Source organism: Brachyistius frenatus, unplaced genomic scaffold, assembly GCF_029030835.1.
Source record: "Brachyistius frenatus isolate BFR_SWC_R1_liver_20210118 unplaced genomic scaffold, ASM2903083v1 Contig_11, whole genome shotgun sequence".
NCBI lineage: Eukaryota > Metazoa > Chordata > Actinopteri > Embiotocidae > Brachyistius > Brachyistius frenatus.
In genome coordinates, this window is record NW_027210610.1 from 935,319 (window position 1) to 953,771 (window position 18,453).

The following is an 18,453-nucleotide window of genomic DNA, read 5'->3' on the forward strand; positions in this document are numbered from 1 at the left end:
AAGCCAGCGCAAGAACAATGCCTAAAAAAAAAAAAAAATGCTGCAGCGGACATTTAACAACACTCCACTGACATTGGGTGAGGGTCTCTGTTATTTATAGCTTTGGGAGTTTTGTCGCTCCGATAGTTTCGTAATTAACCCAAGGTTTACGCACATTAGGATGCACCGACTTGAAACAATCTCAAACGGAGCTTGGCCAGACCCACATATTCATGCAGGGAATTTGGGTCTGGTATATAGACTGTATATAAAAGTGGACGCAGCTTCTGGGTCTGAAAAGTGTGCCCAATGTGGAAGTGCCTTAAACTGCAATACTACCAATGGCCACTAGGGGCCGGCTCCAAAAAGGCTCCAGCTCCATGAACTCCCATTCAACTTCTCTCATGAAAAACAAAGTCAATACATTTTTGCATAATGTCATAATGGTATCATTCGCTGAAGTCACTCCTCGTTTCTTTTCAAAAAGCTGTATGTTTGGTGGCGCGCTAACTAGACATCACTGTTTTATAGTTTCAACAGAGTGAGGACGAAAATAACAAAAACAGTCTTCTGCTTTACTTCATCAAACATGGACGGGTTGTTGAGATCATCACGGCAGAGCAGCACCAGCTCAGATTAGAACTGCTGCTGACTTGTGTATAATCAAAACCAGTGTGGGCGTTTGCACACAATGTGTAATAAAGACACAGACAGACACACAGACAAACATCTATTTCTGACCCGTCACCAGCCCCGATCCCTCCCTAAAATCCAATCATCTTGCCGGAAACCTTAATTACATTGTAGAGCAGCAGAGCTCCAGCTGCTCCGGGTGACAGCACAGGCTGCTCTGAGCAGCACTGATACAAGTAAAGTGCCTGTGCAGATATGACATAACCAGTTAAATATATTGCAACAAAGCACAGCGTGACTCATGATGTAAACTAATATCGACACACGGTGGCACAAATACTGCTTTTGTTTGCTGAAAGGTGGCTGATGTCAGGTGAAGTCTTTAGGGAGAGGAGCGATGAGGTGTTGCTGGTTTCTCGACCTGGACAATTGTCGCACCTTTTCATACTCACAAAACAGCTATTCTGGTTGCCTGAAAACATAGGCTTCACTTATTTTGTCTCTTCCAATTCCCAAGTGTTATGATGAAGTTGGAAGATGGTAAACAAGTGATACTGAAATTGAACATGGCTGAAAGGCATGAAAGTAAAGTGAGCAAACAACAAAAGTTCAAAAAAGTAAACACAGAGGAACAACCCCAACGTGAAAGAACTCGTCGATGCTCGTCTTTCTGTCCCGTGAGCTTCTATATCTACACATTCAGAGTTTAAAAGCCGACCAACCTGTTGTGAACTGTCCCTTCATCTTCTGGAAAACGGGGTCCTGGGCTGTGGCCTGGGCTCGGCGAGCCAGAGACTCAGAGGCAGCACTGGAGAACATGGTGGAAACATTGGAGACGTTCTCCAAGCCGACGCCGAAGGTGCTAACCAGCTTCTTGACGAAATTGAGCGTGTGTGGTGTGATCTTGGCATCAGATACTGCACCGCTCTTCTCAAAGGCCACTGAGTAGCATTTAGCAAGGCCCTGCTGGAGCTGCCTTAAGACCTGCAGAGAGAGAGAGACAGGCAAATAGAGGAGGAAAAAAAAAAATACTAGAATTAGATTACTATTGTTTACAGATACTCCAATCTGAGTTCATTTGAAAGTATCTGTGGAGTTTAATCTCTGTCAGAGGCGCCTACGATCCCTCAAGGAAACGAGTTGCACCAACGTGAAGTTATACAGTGACCACAACAAAGGAGAGGAGAAAGTTGATGACGATGTTGAATACCTTTGGCCCTGCTTGCCCGGTGGAATGAAGCAGAGAGCCTGCAGCTGCTGCCGAGTCCCCCGAATCATCAGGTAATCTCTCTCTCTCTCACACCAACAAACTTCCAGCCCTAAATCCCTGCCCCGTCCTGCACGCTCATCGCAGCCATCCATCACTTGTCTCCGTCTTCTCTCCTCCTACTGCATCTCCTTCTCCCAGACTTCACCCTCCCCCCCTCTCCCCACCTCCACCACACCATGCACGGCTAAAACAATTTGCAGCAAGTTCAGTTTGGATGATTGTGCCAGGCCTACCTCCTGGTCTGACAACCAGTTCGCTAGGTAGAAAAAATACTGCTGTCTGAATGTGTGATTTAAGTCGACGTGGGCTCCAACTAAAGGGATTTGAGAAAATACCAGCCGAGATGTAACGAAATTAAGAGAAATCTACTGTCTGGGAATTTACACGAGGCTTCTGGTAATTCCGTCTTCAATATAATCTACCATTAACCTGGCAGCCAGGTCTGTCATCTCTGTCTCAAGACATTTAATGTCTTGTCTTCACTGTGCTGTACAAATAAAAGCAAAAATGTCCCACAAATATTCTTAAGAAAAGAAAAAAAACGGCCATCATCTGTTTGAGAAAGTTGCATGACACGCATATACACAAGATGTTCACTCCGACTTGCTTTCACACGTGAACATTTTCACCGCCAGCTGTATTGTTTTATCACCGTCTGAACCACTTAAAACACACACGCCGCAACAGATTCAGACACAGACACAGACACACACACACACACACACACACACACACACACACACACACACACACACACACACACACACACACACACACACACACACACACACACACACACACACACACACACACACAAACGCAGCACCTTTATTCTTCTCACCTCTTCATGCCAGTTCTCTCTGAACCACACCATCTGGTCCACAATGCCCTCCAGGGAGGAGAGCAGGGTGGGGTGGAGCTCCCGCTGCATGTGCATGATCCGGCTGCAGCGCCACATTGGAGCAGTGGCCCGGATGGGCCCCGGGTCGGAGGACCCCGAGTGAGGCTGGGCCCCCACCGAACTGGGCTGCTGCTGACCGGATGAGTCTGCGGGGAGACGAGCGGAGGACAGGGTGAGGGGGGGGAAAAAATGACAGGAGAAGAAAACAGGAGGCAGAAAGGAGGAACACAAACACAAGCAAAGGCAAATTTGACATTGTATGTTCTTCAGAACAATTTCTGCTTCAAGACAAACAGTCCACAGTAACACTGGGGGAAGATATACGTCACAGGGCATATTTCATAAGCTACAGACACATTTTCTGCACCTACACATACTTTGAAATGGTATAACTCAGCATGATAGCAGGAGGAAGAAAAAGCTTTTTAATGTCCAAAGTGTGGTAAAGAATCAACACACTACGGCCAGCCATGTTTACTTACCACTTTTGTAGCGCTCCCTCTGCTCGATCTTGAGAGTCAGGTAAAGGGTGCGGATCGGGAAGTAGACAGCCTGGGGGTACACTCGTCCCACCTAGCAGATAAAAGAGGGTCAGAGATTACATTTCAAAGACTCCCCCTGAGGGGGGGGGGAGAGAGAGAGAGAGAGAGAGAGAGAGAGAGAGAGAGAGAGAGACAGAGAGAGAGGGAAGCAATGGAGACACCTGTGTCAGAGTGAGAGATCATACTGATACAGCCAAAGACCTCTGCTGTAACAGAGGGAGTGTTTGAAGCTTTGAGTCAGGGGAGTTAGGGGGGAATTTAAAAACACGTCATGGCTGAATTACAAAACTGGATGTGGCTGATGATGAAATTGACTTCAAGACTTCAAGAAAAGTCCCTGACAACACTGGAAGGCTTCATGGTTGAAGTCGGGACATAAGAGGTTTTCAAGTTTTAAACACACAACAAATTCACCTCAAACTTGGCGGAGTAGGATTCCTTTGATTAAGTAAGGCACCAGGTGAGTTCAGCGTACAAGCTATATATCTCTCAGGTCACAGGTCAGCCACAGAGCCTGAAGAGCGGCACCCGAGCGAGACCATTTTTTGAAAATAAAAATTCAGTGTGGCATTGAACTGAAAATCAATGTTTAAATAATAAATAAAAAAAAAAAAAAGTCGGCAAGCTCCCACATCAGGACACTAGGTATATATCTTTCTTGCTGTTTCTATCTATAAGGATCTGAATGGCTGTTTGGGAGCCAAATATAGTTGCATACACAGTTCACTTGAAAATGTGACGGCATATGCAGGTCAGTTTTCTATCAGAGAATGATGCACTAACCAAGAGACTTAATTAGTAAAGACAAATTCCCACCTGTGGGTTTCTTTCATTCATCATCCATCCATTTGGTCCTGAAAGCTCAGATGGCAATATGGAAAATGTTTGACGAGATGCACTGTTTAAGTCCTTAATAGAGCTCTCCCCAAATACAAGTTTTGTCAGAGATGCTATAGGTAACTTGAAAAAAAAAATGTGTTCGCGGTCTAGTCTGCTCTTTCGGGAAGGCGGCTTTGATTTTGCTGTTAACACTGTCGCTAACAGGCGGCTCGGTTTGAGCGAGCGCTTGTTAAATACATGTTTTAAAAGCTCATCTAATATGATTTTGTATTTACTCTGTAAAGTAGCACAGTGTTAACAGTGCTGCTTATAAAATTCTGTCAGCTCTGGAAATAATGAAATTATAGTCATAAACATGCAACAACGAGCCAACTAATGGCTTGAACCAACAGCCATCAGTAGACTAGGAGAATATTTTGGGGGGAGGATGGGGAAGCCTTACTCCTTTAATTCTTGAGTATGCAGTAAAAGCTCAGACCAAATATCCAAACACCTTTTTCTGTGTAGCTACTTGTCACCAAATGACATTGGAATACATAAGAGGGCGACCACCATGACACATCACGCACAGACACAGTGAAGGAATCTCCCCTTAGGATGATGGAGGTCAAATCTGATATATTTGCGTGTGTGACGCATCATGGCGACTGTACAAAGTGAGTCCCTCAAGGCAGAACATGAGCTGTCAAAAAGCTCCCTAAAATGAGAGCAAAGAGATCTGTCGTTACTAAAAACGACGAGCCAAGCTAAAATAAGCCTGGCGGTATTTTATTTTTTTAATAATTGAAAATATGACCATTTGGAGGTTTGTCTTTAATGTATGGGAGTATCTGAGCACTCAGGTTCCTCCTTGTCATGTATACCTCTTAGTTGCAGTGATGTAAAATATTAAAAATGGACTAAAAGTACATAAATAATAACCAGATTGAAAAAAAAAAAAAAATTCTGAATGTGGACGACACATTGAGCCTGGTTTTATGCTCACTGGATTTTGGTACAGTAAAGGACCAAACATTGAGGTTCTTTCAGGTCTCAGAGCCCAATTTCATAGGCTGCGATTACAAAGCTACTCGATCCCTTCTAGACCCTCTATACGTCTGCAGGGCCGGCCGGGATAACGCCACCTCTCAACAACAAAACTGAGCTCAAATGTGATTAAAGGTGGGTCGAGGATGGATGGTGTTGGAGGGGGCCACGGGGGTGAACACAGAGGAAGAAATAGAAGAAGCCTCTTTTTTTTTTTTTTTTTTTTTGCCACACATTAGCCTCGAGCTAAATGGATTTTGGGAACCTCTAAGCTTTCTCTGGCTTGATTCAAAATTCCTCTGACATCGAGGCCCAGGTCCTTCAGAGGTATTCTCCGACTGTACAAATCAAGATTACACAAAAGCTAGCTCAGGCCGAGAACGGCTAAGAGGAACAGACAGCAGTTCTCTTTGGACTACGAAAAGGAACTGCTCAAGATCTCAGCAGGTCTTTCTCAAGAGACTCAGCTCCCTAAAAGGTATGTAGCTCACAACTCTAAGTTATCAGTCAGTCAGCGGCGGTGTGCTGTAAAAGCAGCACCGAGGCAGGGGAGAGAGAGATAGGATTAACTAGCTGGTCTAAACCCGGGCAGCCTGGACACAATACAAAAGGTGAGAAGGAAAAACTATTATTTAACTGAACTGCAGCTAGGAAAACACTTCCAGGCACCTCCAGCAAAAAGCTTTAACTGCTCTTTTGTGGCTAACATGCACCCATCTCTAAAATACTTCCAGCACAAAAAGACACAGAAAAAAAAAATCGAAATAAGTTGGGTCACCCTTGTCCTCAAGCAAACACAAATAGAAACCGTGGACACCTGCACTCACTGAACATATACTGTATTCAGAAATTGTTCACACACTTTCTTTTCTATGTCTAATAATTCTCAGTTTTATATACAGCAAATGTGTAATTTTCATGATTCTATTTCACAGTGATTAGAACCAAGAGAAGAGAGGATCATTTGAAAATGAAAAATGCACTATGGAGACGAGAAGTGAGGAGAAGTCTGGAGTAAGTGGAAGAGGGAGTTTTAAGTGGAAGCTAACAGCTGCATTAAAGATGAAAGAGGAAGGAAGGCAGAGAGGAAGAGGAGGAACCACAGATCACCACGCTAATGGGGAGATAAGAAAAGTCATATTTTGGCAAAGCTGAGGTGGGCTGAGGGGGCGCACGGTAGACAAGGCGCAGGCAGCGAGGGAAGGTGGGAAGAGGTGCTGAGGTTCTCTGCTAACTTCTGATTCATCTTCCCCGCCTGCCCCCAGGCGCTCTCCTCCTCACCTTCATCAATATTTCAACATACGTTTTTTAAACATCCCGCCGCCGCAGAGAAACTCTAAATAATTCAAGCGGGCGAGAGAGATAAAGAATGCCGTGCATTGAAATGTGTTTTTTTGTTCTTCACATAAAAAAAGGCAGTGAACCTTTTACCCTTCACTTGTTCGAGGATGACAAGTCAGACCAAAGGAACGACTGGATCTTTGTAGAAGGAAAATCTGTATAGTCTCAATCCATAAATGTGCAAACAGCAAGTATTTGTGAAACTGTAATCAAGAGGCAACAACTTTAAACCTCATTTCGACCATGTGTGGAGCTCTAATGCACTTTACATAGATTAAAAACACCTGCTTCGAGTAACACATTATATAAAAATCCAGCACAAAAAACAAATGTTTCTACTGCTCTGCTCATATTTAACAGCTAACTCACATTAAGCGACCTTCTTAATGAATTTAACAGTCAGATGTTTCCTCTTTCTCTGCATGATAAAAAAAGAAAAAGGATTCTCATGATTCAACCACATCTGTCTTGTACACTTCAAGTTTAAAACCTTCCCTCTCTTCCGTTTATCCTCCTTCCCACTTTCTCTCATATCCTCTATACAATACTCCGGGTCTGCTGAGAGGACGGCTGTTTGTTATAGCACACTACTCTTTGAAGATCACCCTCTTCAAATTGTGCGGAAATAATACTCCATTAAGCAAAGCAAATTAGTCCTCGGTTTAATTACGAGCTCTGTTCCCGCAGTGCGGATGCGTACAATATTAACTTTATAATCATTTCTTGAACAAATAATTTAAAAACCAATTCACCGGGGACTGGTGAAAGCCAATAAATTGCTGTAAAAAGGGACAGTGAAGGAATCTCAATGCTTAATTTGGTAAATAGAAAGCAGGGGAGAGACCACTTTGGCGTGAATGCAGTTAATTTATCTTGATTAGAAAGACGTGCATGAGCACTAATGCTAACACACCGGCCAGATGTGGTGCCCCAAAACGCATGAAAGAAGCCAACGGGAAATATGATTGATGGCTGCAGCAGACATCCAGATATGAAACTGAATATGATGTGAAGATTGTCAGACAGAGCTGTTTGATAAATGATTTCATGAATATGGAGTTCAAAGCCGACCACGAGGATTTTGGCTTCAGCACAAAATGTAGATTTGGCTTTGGGAGTTTTGTAAATCCCTCACCTGGCTGATGAGGTTGAGCAGAGGTTTGCCTTCTGACCCAACCAGGCAGGTCAGGAGCTGTGGTATCCATGCCAACCACTGGATGGGCGGGACTCCAATACAGTACTTGTCCACGGCGTCGGCCAGAGTGTTCTTGTCATCGAAGCTGAGCAGCCAGAGCACCTGCGGATGAAAAGCAACACACACACACACACACACACACACACACACACACACACACACACACACACACACACACACACACACACACACACACACACACACACACACACACACACACACACACACACACACGTGAGACAGGAGGAAGATGAAGACAGGTGGAGACGAAAATAAGAACAGAAGGCAGAAACAAACACATTAAATGGACCGCTTGTCACATTAAAATACTTCATACGTTTCACAATAATGTAACTGCTGTAAGATAGAGAGTAGTGAGGGGTAAGGTCTCTGTCATTAATCAGACCATTGCTGCTTCCCTGGCTCTGTTCACAGGAGGGGGGCTGTAGAGAAATACAGGAGTACATCTTGGCAATGCTTACTTTGATCAAAGCTGAGCCAACGTGGAGGTGATCTCTCCTCCCCTGGTGTGCTTGTGTGTGCATCTACATTATGATGAAGACATTAACCCTCACTCAACCCCCCCAGGCTCTCTTTAGCAAGCCAAGCCGACTACACAGATTGTGTATAATTACTGATAATGACTGGTCATCTCCCTTCATCCATTAGCACTGAGCATTGCCAACCCAGTTTGTCGGCACAATACCAGCGGGGTGGGGTCACCAGTGAAACATCTAATATGAAGCTGGTTGCAGCCTTTATTAAAACAGTGTCTGCGGCTAACACAGGACACGGCAAGACCATATTTATTATTTATGCAGTCTGACATATGGAGGTCTGGTTTCTATGCTTAAACCCTCCAGAGGAGCTGCACTGAATGAGTTAGTGTGTGTGTGTGTGTGTGTGTGTGCATGCGTGGCGGTGGGATGCTTGTTAGCGAGAAGTCCAGCTCTTTACCTCCCACACAGGTCTTACTGAACTGCTAAGCACGATGGAATTGGTCTGACTGTTAGAGAAAGGTCGGTCCATGTAGAGGATCGTGAGATTGGAGACTGGAGTGTGAGGGGAAGCCATTAGTCTGTTAACCCCCCAGTGCCAGAGGATGGCCTTCACTTCACCATCGATCTACTGCTGGAACCCATCCACGCTGTCCACCGCTGGAGTGGAATCGATCACATTACTACACTCTGCTTGTAACTGTGGGTTATGTGGCTATGAGTTTCAGAGAGGGGAAAAGAACGTCTTTCCTCTCATCAGCACCAATTATTTATGGGCTCAATGAGGTCAGGACACCAGAGAATTAAAAGTGACCCTCTCTTGAAAAAAGACCTGATTAAGGGCACTGGTTTTATTGGTGAGGTGGTTTCAGAGCCACTGTCAGCATTTTGCCTCCCACACTTGAACCTCGATGATCACACAGATCACTCCTGCTTCCCCGTTCCCTCATCACCTTCGCTAGGTATTTGCGGGACTTGCTCTCGTTTTGGTGCCGGCAGGCGTGGAGGTAGCAGGTGATGGCGGAGACTCCCAGGTGGAGCTGGCGGTCCTTGACGAATATGTTCTCCAAGTAGTCGCCCCACATGGCCCACGCTTTCACCAGCACGTCATGCATCTGCACCGCCGCTGAAAAGGCCTTGTTGGCCTCCTCTGACCTAGAACCAGAAAAGGACGGGAAGTGGACGGAGTTAGAGAGTGAGGGTCTGACAGAAAATCAAGGGCACGTGAGCAAAGGAAGGGAGCTGAAGGAAAAGAAAGGAAATAGAATTGAGTGAAAGGGAAGTCAGAAGGAAGAAAGAGACACAAAATAGGGAGGAACTCTGAAGAGAGCAGGGAGGACTCGATGAGTCAAAGAGATGGATGCAGCACCAGTGTGGAGAGAGGACGCGAAAGAACAAAAGAAAAAGATGGAGTGTGCAAGAAACAGATGATGATGATCATATCCTGAATTATGTTCTACACTTCAATAAGCACCATATTTGATTTTCTGTAATCTTCAAGGTCTCCCCCTCTCTGCATAATAGAGTAAGCATTTAACCCAGCATGAATTAATGTTGCCAAGGTTTTGTTAAAATATAATACGAGTTGAACCCAACCCTACCATACTGTGCAGATCAGTCAATGACATATGATCTTAACATCTTCCTATTTTATATGAAATGACAAAGCTGCAGCAGGTAACAACCTCTGCATGAAGGCCGTATTACATCTATATACAAATACAATGAGCGTAAAGATCACTGCTACAGCTTAGAGAAATCTGTTGGCTGATAAACTCGAGCATCCTTCAGAGTATTTACCCTGATACTGCAATCCAGCAGCCACTCACACACACAAGAGGAATACGATTTTGAACCTGTTAAGTAGCAGGCAGAGAAATAGACAGGTGAAATCTGGCAGGAGACCCAAGTTTTGACGGCAGCGTTTGTGCTGACGGGGAAATATATTCTGACTCATCAGCTGCTTTTACCAACGCCAAGCGGCTTCTAACCACTCGTTGGCACGCAGTTGGAATAATTTTTACACACCTTTCAACCTTTGATTAATAAATAAGATGCAAGAGGCACCCCGAGACGCACTACCCTGCAGTCAAAATAAGGAGACAGGCCTGTCAATGAACAAGTCTTACTGAACTGCACTTGGTAAATGGACCTCCATTTTAGGAGTGCTTCCAAAACTACTCTCCCACTTACTCACGGTGAAATGTCTCCCAAGCCAATCAATTAAATTGCGTTATTATAAAAGGCATTTTGGCATGTGATTAAAAAATGGGAGCTTGATTGCTATGGGAGTCGGAGCCGAAGACCCTCCAGTAATACTTAATGGGGTTTCCTCAGTCACTTTGCGAGTGTTAAAGTACATTAACAGTTTCTACTACCCGGCTCAACAGGAGCACGGGCGCCCAACAGACTGTCAAAAGTCTGACACCCGTTTAATTGAATGATCCCAAAAATCCTTGGCACATGTGGTTGCACATGCACAACAATCTCCGAACCCCTAACCCCCACCCTGCTGTTAATTCTCCACCGGTGTAGGGGAAACTTAATGATTGCAATAAACCCCGCTGAGGTGGAGGCAAATTCTGCTGATCGCGGCGATTCCTGCAAATTGCTTTGAGTTAATTATTGAGCTGCATATACATCTAATAAGCCTTCCTCAATTTGTCTTTCACCCCTCAGGACGCCATGTCACGTCAGAGATGATGGGCGAAAAGGGGGAAGCTGAAGGGGAAGGGGGTGTTGCAGAGTGAGGGCAAAGCATTGGAGACGACAGCCGAGCGCTCCACGGGAAAACCCCGGAGCCAAAAACAAATTACTGACACCGTCACAACCTGATGGCACAGATCAAATCTAAGCTTCCTCACGTGGGTTACCTCGTAACAAAACCTTTGCGGTGCGTTGCCTTGAGGTGAGAAGTAAATATGACTGCTGGGTATTGACAGGATGCAACTCCCACACAGAGATAAGGAACCACTGAGACAGTTTAAGGAAATGTGCTAAGGAATGAAAGGATTAATAAATAAGAAAATGTGAAAAGAGAAAATTTAAAGTTGCCTGGAAAGTAGGGCTTCACAATTCTGGATTAAATGAGAATTGAGATCAAGATTTTTGTTCAATATATATGTTTTTTGCTTTCATTACCTGATACAGAAGATGATGGTGCCTGATGTAGGGTATACGATATTCTAGTAAAATATTTATAATATAAATATTGTGATTAATCAAGGAATTCTAGTAAAAAAAACAACATTTTGGTACATTATTTGTGCAGCCCTGCTCCCAAAGCAACAATGCTCATGGAAAGCTGTAAAGTTAGTAAAAGTGAGAACAGCAGGTGGACATACTTGTTGATCTGAGCCAGGAACATTCCCTTCAGTGCATAGAACTCAGCCGTCATCTCCTTGGTGAAGTACTTCAGGTTGGTCGACTCTATCACCTCCAAACCCTGACGAATAGAGACGACAACAACAGAGGTTTAACTTCTGACAAGACTGAAGGAAGGAAGCTTTCATCTACGCATGAGAGGAATCGTGAAGAACAACATATTGTTTTAGACGGGGTCAAAATCACATGTGAAGAATAAACAAACTGCTAAGTGTTCATTAAGATGTAAGAAAAGAGGTGTTATGGGAAGTAAACTTCCATTACGGCGAGCCTCTGATTAGGTGTCCCTTACGTACTGCTGTGACAAACGATGTGTAGCAGCAGAAAGACACAGAGGGAACCAGAGATGAGATAGAAGAGAGGAAGAGAGAGAGAGAGAGAAGAGAGAGAGAGAGAGAGAGAGAGAGAGAGAGAGAGAGAGAGAGAGAGAGAGAGAGAGAGAGAGAGAAGAAAGAGAGAGAAGAGTGTCTACTGGCACTTTTAATGACTTGCTGTGTGCTGAACTGCTTCTATTAATCAGAGCACTCCATGGGCGTGAGAGCAAGCTCCTGAGTTACACACTGTTATAAGTCTCACCGCTATAACTCGTCACCTAGAGCCACCCCAAACACTTCTTGCTCTTTCTCCCACTCAAAGTAGCCCTAACTTTGCCTGCAGCTCCTGCTGACAGAAATTAGCCCAAGTGCTTAAATCACACAGAGCACATTAAATGGATTCATATAAAAAGAAAAGAAGAACCTGAGCTAGGTGCAAGTCGAAAAAATATATAAAGAGGAAACAACAACTCCAATTTGAAATATAGAATAACAGAAAGGAGGAAACGGGGATCTTCCATCTCACCTGCATGCATTCATTTTTGCCCATGACTCCAGCCAGCTGCAAATAACACTTGACCTGCTGTCTGATCTTCTGGAAGCAGTCCACGATGGGCACTGTGGGGATGGTGTGGATACGACTCAGAATGTCCAGAGCCACATTCACCAGCCCCTGGAGAAACAGCAGCGTGGCACAGTTAGATAAATGCAACTGAGATATGCAGAGGAATTTGAGAAAGTCAGGTGGTGAACTCGTAGTTAAAGCCGGCTCATGAGCCTGAACATGAACCTGTACCTGTTTGCGAGCGATCTTGCCGTACTGAATGATAGCAGAAGCGGACGCATGAACCCCCAACATGGCATTGTTGTTGTTTGGGTCATGCTGCGTGTTCGTCTCGTACGCCGTCACTATGGCTGTGGACAGAAACAGAACAGTGAATGTGGCATTTTACTTTATACGAGTGTTATAGTCTTCAAAGTCAGCAAAGAGAGCGGAGCTCCGAGGAGTGTGAGGAGCGGGGATCTTCTAGCACTCAGAAAGCTCTGCAGTCATAACGCAGACGAGGGCATTGGGGACACTAAACGTATTGAACAGTAAATGAGCCATGGCGATGAATTTCATCAAGAAAATTCCATTTCACTTTAAGTTTGAAGGCTGTCATGTATAAATGAAGTGGATTTTATTGGCACGGTGCTGCAGAACCAGCACTATCATTATTTCAGCGCTTCACAGTTCGAGTTGGAGCTCAAGTTGCTTGAGACATCACATTTTGCAGTGGCTGCCTTTCTGAATGGTTCCAAAGTCACCATGGGAGAGAGCTGAGCACTGAGCAAGGTAAACATGTGTGTGTGTGTGTGTGTGTGTGTGTGTGTGTGTGTGTGTGTGTGTGTGTGTGTGTGTGTGTGTGTGTGTGTGTGTGTGTGTGTGTGTGTGTGTGTGTGTGTGTGTGTGTGTGTGTGCGTGCGTGCGTGTGCATGTGTTGCGTCCTGCAGTGAGACAGAGAGTGCTGTAGTGCGCTGACATTTGGAAATGTACATAGGCCCTGCGGGGGTTCTGCACATTGTTGCCTTTTAAAGAAGAATCCTTCCAGGAACCGGTGGATACCAAAGCAGTAATAGGAGAGTGTGTCTGCATGCCTAAAAAATAAAACATCACTGGTGTCGAATGTAGAGGCAGATGTCATACCTTGGTAGTGGTGTTGGCGCCACATGAATATGCTGCTCCAGTGGGACAGGTCGTCAGAGACGATGGGCAATCGATTCCTCCAGGTTTTCACCACAGTCTTCATGTCATGCAGGCTGGTGTTGCGACCCAGGTTAGCTGGCTGAAGGCCTGCATTGATTTGGGCCGCCTCTTGCAGCTCAATGATCTGCTGTGCCGCCTTGGGGAGAAACGACAGTTAGAAATCTCTATCACGCTTTTTGTATCTTTAAAGGAGCGTTCAAGATCACCGTTAACATTCTCATTTGACTCTTTGACGCTAACATTTAAACTGTTATTGTGAATGAAACGTAGCAGCAGACAAAAGCCAAATGCTTCCCAGGCATCCAATCAATTAACTTTTTTGTTGAGTGTGAAAAACTGCTCAACAGTCTGCTTCAAAGACCCAAAGACTGGCGGAAAACTAATCTTTTTAATATTTCATCTACACATCTAAACAAATGTAAGATGCAATCCACCTGCCATCAATCAGTGTCTGGGCAGTTTTAAAAAAATGTCAAGTAATTATTTTTTTTCATTTTGTGTACTGCTAGGCTGTGCTTGCTTTGCTGTGTTTTGACATACAATTTAAAAATTTAAAGTGCACAGACAGCCATACAAAAAAGTATTCTGCATTTTTGATTCATCTTCCTTCTTTTATTCATTGTTTATGTCTGTGTTTTGGTGTATAGCAGAGTGAAGCAGAACATATTCAAATGAATGGAATGACAAGAAAGGTAAAGAGTAAGATGAATAGGTGACAACAAGGTTAGAAAGTAAGTAAGGAGTGCTTGGAGATCAGGGTTTAGTTACAAGGTAGATAGAAAACATGGATCAGGAGATAAATGGAAGGAGGAGGAGGGGTGAGTGTGAGACTTCTGTGCTAATGGAAAAGAAACTATTAAAGTAAAAGCATGGAGAATAAAAATGTAAAGACTAACAAGAAAAACAGAAAAAGGTCTATTGTACTGACAAATAATAAGACTAAAAACAACACTGAAGTTTCCCTCTATGAAGTTGGCCTCGTAAGACTCTACATCTTCAGATTCAAACTCCAGGCCAACACAAACAAGACAAATCAAAGGGACCAAATGCCTTCACCTCTAAGTACAGTCAGACATAAGGATTTCCAGCCCCCCCAAAATAGCAACACTGTCTGAAAACATTGCCACCCATTATATAGCCCAATTTAATTTATATTCCACCCTATTAGGCCAATCTGACTGAATAATTAGTGGCGGACTTTGCAAATAGCAGACATGTCACAGGAACTAAAGACACATGCCATTTTTGCGCCGGAAATATAGTGCAGCAATAATTTTCTTTATGCCACCAAAATGGTAGGAAAATGATGTCTTCCTCTGCTATGATGCGGCACAAAAAAAACAACTAACAAGAGACTGGGAAAATGTGAAAATGAGGGCCTTCCATCTCATTCGGTGAAAAGAAGCCTCATTGATTGGCCCAAAGCAGTTTTGTGAACATATAATCAATCATTCCATTATAACTACTCATCAATCAATATTAATGCCACCCGTCATAATCGATAGCGTGGGTGATAATCCATTGATCGTCAGTCACTGCTGAGAGCTGGGATTGGGAGACGGCTTGATTGGAATGCTATTTGAACCCTACTGTATTTGCAGAGTCTGGGCTTCTCGGTCCGCGAGGCTCCCGCAGTCGTGAATTTGAGATATAGAGTTTGGAATGGAGATTTACAACAGGCCGCTTGGCTGGCTAGAGGAATAAATAGCTTGTTTTCCCTCGGCTAGGGTAAATAATTGGACTGCACATATGCGAGCACACGCATGCACACGCGCACGCCCATTCACACCAAAACAAAGAACATAGTCACACAATTCAAATACCCATTTTGAAAAGATAAATGTAGTGAATCAGAGCAGTGCTGAAGACTTACCCCCCCCACATCCCCCCACTACTCTGAAATGAAATCTCCCAAAACAAAATAAATTAGGTGGTACAATATTTTTCACAATTATCTGTTAATATCAGCTGATGGCCCATTTCTAACCTTCATTCAGACCATCCCATTCATCATGTAAATGTAATTCTGCTGCAGGTATTTAATCAAATCGTATCTGATGGTAGGGAAGTAATTACAGCCATTCTAAACTAACTCTCTTTCTTCCCCCTTCTCCCCCCCCCCCAATGTCCTCTCAGTCTGTTCACCTTTCTTAATTTTTACCGCCTAAGTCTGCCTTCTTTTTTTCGTTCCCCATTTTTAATCTCTGACCCATCTATTGTAATCTCTTGTGGTGGAATCAAAGAGGCTTAAAAGGGTTTTTGATTTGGTTTTAATCATCTGTCTCAATTGTATAAAACGGAGTGAGAGAGGGAGATAGAAGCCCTTATCAGCGTTACTCAACGGCACATTGTCTTGGGGCTACTGGTGATCTCTTGACATGCATCTCTTCAAGTGCTTATCACAAATGGACTGACTTCCCCTCACTGGTCTTCCTTACCACAGTGTTGATCTAAAAGCAGCCTCTCAATGAAAAATAACCTTGTCATACTGACCTGCAGGAGTGGCGTGTGCACGTGGGAGACGATGTGAGGCAACCTCCTCCATTCGCGTATGGCCAGGCTGGACGCCATCTCCACCAGCCGCTCGATGAAGTTGAGCTGCTGCTCCTCTGGGTGGCAGATGGCCAGGTAGCCACGGTGCATGTTCACCTTCCAAGCCATCTCCTTGGGACAGCTCAGCTCCACCTGGAAATCCACACAGTAAGTCCATATTTAAACACAAAGTTACAGCAGCAACAGAAAGGAGGCTACACAATTTAGTTATCAGCAACTTGAAAAATTGACTGACAATTTAATTAATACTTTTTTTTTTTAAAGGATAATAATCAGGCAATGAATAACATTTTACAATAACAAGAGTTATCAAGTTAGCAAGAACAATATACCACTATCAAATTAATTGGCATATTCTGATATAACTACAATCAAAAGATAAGATCACTGTTGGTAGGCTGATCTGACAGTGGCAGCTTGTGTATTACAGATTCACAGGAACACTGCAGCTACTTTTTCTCTGCATTCATCTTGAGAGTAATTTGTGTTTTCTTTGTCTTTTTGTTGTTTTGCCATCTGCTGTCGCCAGAAAAATCAAAGCTTAACTTGTGTTTTCACTGGAAAAAGAGCCTTTTGATTGGACCGCAACAGCAGAGGCAAAGATCTAAACATGAATGTCTGTCACTGACTGAGTGACTGCCTGATATACCAGTGTTGTTACACCAACAATACTGACGGATTGTATCAGTTTCAAAAGAAAAGCCTTCCTTTCAAATTAAAAGCACTCTAGTAGTTCATAGACAGATACAAAAAAAAAGGAGCTAAAATGGCTGCCAATCTCCTCCACGAATTTAGTTTAAGGTGAGTGCACAGATTTGTTCTTTCAATTTAAATAAATAATTGATGTTAAGACTGATCAAGTGTACAGTTTTGTAATCTTTTGCATTTCTGTAATTTAGTAACTTCGAAAGAAAATATGTACACAAGTGACGGGCTGTTATTGATAGCTAACTTGGCAGACCTAATGTTGTGGTAATAATAGTCATCAAGATCAAACACTACGATGTGTCATTGCACATGAGCGGTACATTGAAAGTTGACTCGCCACCGCAGCCGTTAAGTAGCTAAACAAAACACTTGAATGAATTTGGAATCGGTAGCCCTTCTTCAGAAACGGACACAGCTGGTGTGTGTGGTGTGATGTTTGTCTGTGTGTTTGTGCCCCTGATGTCAAGCGGAATAGCGTACACTCTTCACAGCGCTGTAAGTGTGGCAGTTTTAATTAAATGAAAACATCCGCGGGGAAGAGGCCTATGACATTTTCTGTGCATAATTTAGTACTTAACACACAAATACACAACAGTACTGTTTCCAATCTGAATGGTTTCAACAGGACTTTTGTACTAATGACTAATAAACCTGACGAGCCTGACACGGAGGCGGAGGAGTGGAAAAGGCCCTGCTATTGATTAAAACGCCGAGTGCATCAACACTAAACAAATAATAGTCATGGGTAGCCTCCGACGTCACACTTGTTGTTTGCTGCTGTGTGAGTGAGAGAGACACAGACTGAGAGAACTGAAAACCAAAAAGAAAGAAAGGGAAAAGAGAGCGAGACAGCATTGGTGTGTTTTTGTGTAAGCTCTTCCGATGCTGGAGAAAATTACAGTGATCGGTCAAAGCGCACTTATCGGGGGGGGTGACGCTTGATGAATATCCTGGAGACAGGGCCGCCCTTATCAAGAGCCAGCTTTAATTGAAAGCAGGGACGTTCGGACTTCGCCTCTGAGCTGATGAGCAGTGGGCAAGCAGGCGGCTGGCTGGCTGGCTGAAAGCCTTGCTCTTCTCCTCCTCCATAAAACAAATCACCCTGCAGCAGATGCTCAGGTAATTATTCACACACGCAGCTGTCGTAAATATTAGCTGTTACAGACAGAGCTACGGAGAGAGGGATGAAGAGATGGAGGTGGCAGTAAACGTAGAGAGGGTGGTAATGCCAGAGAAAAGAAGCTGGAGGAGGAGTGAGACAAAAGAAAGAGAAATGAGTGCACAGAGGAAGGAAGAAATGAAACAAGGAGGAAGGGATATAGTGGAGTTGGTGTTGCCATCCAGACAATTTAATTAGATGTCACCTTAGGACAGAGTGGCTCAATGGATTGGTTCCAAGTCTCCTTGAAAGAGCAAAGCAGGAGTATATGTTATATGTCAGGTGCTATCACACGCTTGCCACCCATCTACACTTTGTTTTAGGAAACATGAGGCCAATAAATTCAAGTAGCAAACAGCTGAAC

General features: G+C 43.9%; 1 protein-coding gene across 1 annotated transcript in view; it reads right to left on the reverse strand.

The window, feature by feature from the left end:
- The window catches only part of trrap (transformation/transcription domain-associated protein), an 83,540-nt gene that overhangs the window by 13,795 nt on the left and 51,292 nt on the right, over positions 1 to 18,453 (reverse strand). Inside the window, exons 57-66 of the mRNA XM_069691346.1 lie at positions 16,163 to 16,354; positions 13,610 to 13,805; positions 12,719 to 12,837; positions 12,449 to 12,595; positions 11,569 to 11,669; positions 9,178 to 9,379; positions 7,668 to 7,829; positions 3,266 to 3,356; positions 2,724 to 2,929; positions 1,335 to 1,596 (exon numbers count right to left, since the gene is read on the reverse strand). Coding sequence (XP_069547447.1) covers positions 1,335 to 1,596; positions 2,724 to 2,929; positions 3,266 to 3,356; positions 7,668 to 7,829; positions 9,178 to 9,379; positions 11,569 to 11,669; positions 12,449 to 12,595; positions 12,719 to 12,837; positions 13,610 to 13,805; positions 16,163 to 16,354 — 1,678 coding nt within the window. The remainder of the gene's footprint in view (positions 1 to 1,334; positions 1,597 to 2,723; positions 2,930 to 3,265; positions 3,357 to 7,667; positions 7,830 to 9,177; positions 9,380 to 11,568; positions 11,670 to 12,448; positions 12,596 to 12,718; positions 12,838 to 13,609; positions 13,806 to 16,162; positions 16,355 to 18,453) is intronic.